The sequence below is a fragment of the Geospiza fortis genome, unplaced genomic scaffold (genome assembly GCF_000277835.1).
Source record: "Geospiza fortis unplaced genomic scaffold, GeoFor_1.0 scaffold26, whole genome shotgun sequence".
Lineage (NCBI taxonomy): Eukaryota > Metazoa > Chordata > Aves > Passeriformes > Thraupidae > Geospiza > Geospiza fortis.
This window is the reverse complement of record NW_005054425.1, coordinates 1,657,223-1,661,545: the sequence shown is the minus strand read 5'-3', so window position 1 is coordinate 1,661,545 and position 4,323 is coordinate 1,657,223. Positions and strand designations below refer to the sequence as shown.

The following is a 4,323-nucleotide window of genomic DNA, read 5'->3' as shown; positions in this document are numbered from 1 at the left end:
AGAGGGGCAGGGAAGGGGCAGGGAGCCACCAAGCAGGGACAGGAGGGGAGGGACAAAGGGACAAAGGACACCTGGATGGCCCAATGCCCCCCAGGGGTAGAGGGCATCCTTTGAATCTGCCCAATCACTCAGTGCCCTTCTGGAATGCCAGGACTGACAGACAGTGCTGGGAGGGGAAAGGAGAGGTGACTGACACACCTGGGAGGGAATTATCAGGTTCTGAGGTAAACCCTGAAATCACAACGCAACAGGGGAGACCTCATGGAGACCCCCAGCTCTCCAGTCAGCAGATGCTGTTCCTAGGCTGGGATGCCAACCCTGCCTCTGGGAGGGCAGTGCACTCTGGCAGGAGATGCTGGATGTGCTTCCCATTCAGGGTGCAGCTGGGACAAGGTTTTACTGCTCCATGTCTCAGTTTACTTCTGGGGGAAAAGATCCACCTGACAGGGTGTGCAGGATTAATTTGGTTTGAAACTGTGGTGGTTTACTGGGGAAGGAGACATCCTGTGAGGCAGCAGACTGGGTCTCTGGTGTGTGCAGTGCCCTTGAATGCTGCTGGCATGCAGCCATGGGAGCCACAGCTCCTGTCCTTCAGGGCACCAGTGGGTCTGGCAGGGCCTGGGGGGTCTCACATGACACAGCTTCCCAGGGCACTTGGGGTTTTGGGGGATCAGATGCTTTCAGGTGGAACTCACCTGGCAAGGGAGAGCTTTGTCCCAGCTGCAGGTTGGATCATGCACTGGAGAAAATCAGCAAAGCTGGAGAGAGTTCAGGAGTCTTGGTACTGGGTTTAGAGACTGTTGAGCTAGATGGCCTCCCCAGCCCATAGAGTGGACAGCTTCAGCATGTTTGAGCATACTGAAGCATTTCCTTTGTCACCAAGTCTCATCCTGTACTGGTGTCTCTGTCCCCAGATTCTTGGATACTTTGACATTGGTTTCACCTCTGTCTTCACAGTTGAAATCGTCTTGAAGGTGAGTCCATGGTCTAGCCATGAGCATGGCCTAGCACATAGGTCTGTGGGGATGTGACAGGTTAGTCAGAGAGAGAAACAGGTAACTTTGCCAGGCATCATTGTAGGAAAGTTGTGAGAATGCTCAGAGAAAGAATTAAAACAATTCTAATCCTAATCTCTACACCTAGTGTTTGTGAACATGTAGAATATTTATACATGGTGTTTATAAAAAAATATTTTACCAAAAAGTGTTATTTCTAACTAACCCATAGTATAAAGAGTGTTATTTATAAACCAATCAAGTTCTAAGTGAACAGTCCTACCTCTAAATATGTAAAGTTCCTAATAAATCTCACTTTATACCTTCTAATCATAAGAGTCAATGTCGCCTTTCTTCAACCATTCCTAACTCAACGGCGACAGGTCCAGACTTTTGTGCCCATGGGCACTCCCACTCCTCAGGTATCCATGCTCCTGAAGGTCTCAGTGAGGAGAAACCGCCAGGTCTAGACTTTTGTGGCCATGGACACTCTTAGGCATCAGTGCCAGCAGTTTCGCTCCCAACTCTACTAGTTCTCTTCTTACTAACCATCCTAGAGGTAGCAGTAGCAATAATCCAAGCCTATGTCTTTGTGCTCCTACTGAGCCTCTACCTACAAGAAAATATCTAACTCCCAATGGCACACCAAGCACATTCTTATCACATAGTAGGCCCTAGCCCCTGACCCATCCTAGGAGCAGCCGCTGCTCTCCTAACCACCTCAGGACTATGATGATGATGATATGAACATGATATGATTCCACTGCACTCCCACTCCTCAGGCATCCCTGCTCCTGAAGGTCTCAGTGAGGAGAAACTTCCAGCTGATCCTCCTGGAGAGTTCATTCACACTGTCTGGGTGGTGTGTGACCTGTCCCAGAGGCCATGTGTCCTCTCCAGTGAGCTCAGGCAGCTAAGCCACTGTGCTGTGACACGGGGACACATCAGCCATGGCACCAGCATTTTTATTCTGACATGTCTTTAAGAAAAAGAGACAAAGAGAAACCAGTGAAAATCTGTGGACAAAAGTCACATGTTGTTCCACTCCAAGGGTCTTTGCTATTCTCCTCTTTCATTTGCTGAGTGACTGGGAGAGTTTTGTCTCCAGCCAGTGCTGCACAGAGGATTTCCACCTGAAGCCAGCTTCCTGCCTGAGGTCTGAGCAGGACAGGGTGCCCAGGCCATGGAGCTGTGAGAAGTTCCTTGTGCCCATTCCATTGGAGGAACCATTCCCCTGAGCCCTGCCCAGCCTCTCTCCTAACTCCTTCTGCTCCCCAGATGACAACCTACGGTGCTTTCCTGCATAAAGGCTCCTTCTGCAGGAACTCCTTCAACATCCTTGACTTACTGGTGGTCGCTGTCTCCCTCATCTCCATGGGATTTGAGTAAGCACCTCATGTGCCACAGAGTGGGCACGGGGCTGTTCAGGCTGGTGGGGCAGCTGGGGATGGTGGGAGGAGGAGGAGCAGCCAGCCCAATGTGTCCATCATGTCATGTTTAGGGGACATGGGCATGGACAACTGGGAGCATGCCCATCATGTCATGTTTAGGGGACATGGACAACTGGGAGCATGCCCACAAACTGGTCAAGGAGGTCAAAGGACACTCCTTGTGTGTCAAATGTCTGTGGGTAGAAATTCAGTTTGGATCTCCTTCCTCCAGCTGCCAGTGTCACTTGGCCCTATGTAGAGTGGTGGCTGGTGACATCTGCGTGTCTGCCATCCCTTGTCCCTCGCTGCTGGCCCCAGCCTGCCCTCCTTGGCTGCTTGCTGGGGCTGTGCCAGCCTAGCCTGGGCAGGGAAGGGGCCCCAGCTCAGCTGTGCCTTCCTGCCCAGGTCCAGCACCATCTCTGTGGTGAAGATCCTGCGGGTGCTGAGGGTGCTGAGGCCTCTGCGAGCCATTAACAGGGCAAAGGGGCTGAAGGTGAGTGAGAGGCTGGGACAGGGGACCCATCCCATGGCAGTCCCACCTGGAGGTTGTGTGGCAGGCATCGTGCCCTATTCCCAATTCCCACCACCCATCTGTGGAAGGGGTCTGCCCGATCCCTCTGCTCTGGCAGGCTCCCACTCTTCCGGGACGGGGAGGGTGTGGGACACAGAGCAGGGGCTTGCCCCAGCTGTGGTCACATCTGCACTGTCCTCCCCCTCTGCAGCACGTGGTCCAGTGCGTGTTCGTGGCCATCAAGACCATTGGTAACATCGTGGTTGTCACGACCCTGCTGCAGTTCATGTTTGCCTGCATTGGAGTTCAGCTCTTCAAGGTGAGCTCAGCTGGGCAGGAGGGACCTTCTGCTCAAGCACATCCTGGCCAGGCTCTCCTGGCCATCACCCTGGGGATGGTGCCTGCAGTGCTGGGTCAGCACAGGCTGTGCTCTCCATGGTCTGAGAGGAGCCACGGAGGAGCCTGCAGTGAGAGGAGGGCAGGAAGCACCCAGGCTACTGTCAGGTCCAGACAGCACCTCTAAAGGGCTGCCTCACCTCCCTTTGTGCCTCAGTTTCTCCTTTCTAGGGCAGGAAGCTCTTCTGACTGATTTCCTCTGTGCTTTGGTTGTGAAGGGTTTCCTTTCTCACAGTGCTGCTCCTGCTCTCCGGGCCTTGGCTGCTCTAAGGCAGAGCTGGCCCTGGCTCAGCTCTGTTTTTTTCTGATAACTGAGCTTAAACTCTGAGCTGATGTGGGAAGAGCTTTCAGGACACCCAGCAGACTGAGCAGAGCTCTCAGCACACCTTAGCTTTTAGTTCATTTTCTGGGTACTGCTTTCTTCCCTATTTCCCAGATAGTTGACTCCCAGATAGGGTGAGCGAGGCAGGCCTCAGCTCAGGGCTGTGGAAGGTTTGTTCCCATCTCCAGGCAGTGTTTCCTGATCTCAGCCTGGGATTGACCCCGGGTCAGCCATGACTCTGGAAATGCCTTGTGAGCTGGTTTGTTTGGCAGGCACAGTGGGGAGGGCCAGAGTCTGCATCGAGGTGGTGAGGGGGGCACTGACCCGGGGCTGGGAAAATGTCAAAACTCCCCAGGGCTTCTAAAGTCAAAGCAACCCCATGGCTCTTCTGGTGTCTGTTGAATGCAGGGCAAGTTCTACAGGTGCACAGACCCATCCAAGCTGACAGAGAAGGAGTGCAGGTAAGAGCTCTCTGCAGCTCCCAGCTGGGCAGTGGCCAGGGCTGGGAGCTGGGGGGATGTGGTGGGGAATGCTTGTGTTCCTATGTGGGAACACTGTGTCCAAAAAGGGAACCTGAGGTGTCATCCTGTTCTCCCTGTCCCTGGGTATTGGAATAATACCAGTATAGCCAGATGGGACGTGCCTGAGCTTGTCTGGCCCTTGCTGCTG

General features: G+C 53.5%; 1 protein-coding gene across 1 annotated transcript in view; it reads left to right on the top strand.

Moving 5' to 3' along the window:
- CACNA1S (calcium voltage-gated channel subunit alpha1 S) overlaps window positions 1-4,323 on the top strand; it is a 61,109-nt gene that overhangs the window by 33,148 nt on the left and 23,638 nt on the right. Inside the window, 5 exon segments of the mRNA XM_031061734.1 lie at window positions 915-974; window positions 2,274-2,380; window positions 2,831-2,918; window positions 3,148-3,255; window positions 4,063-4,115. Coding sequence (XP_030917594.1) covers window positions 915-974; window positions 2,274-2,380; window positions 2,831-2,918; window positions 3,148-3,255; window positions 4,063-4,115 — 416 coding nt within the window.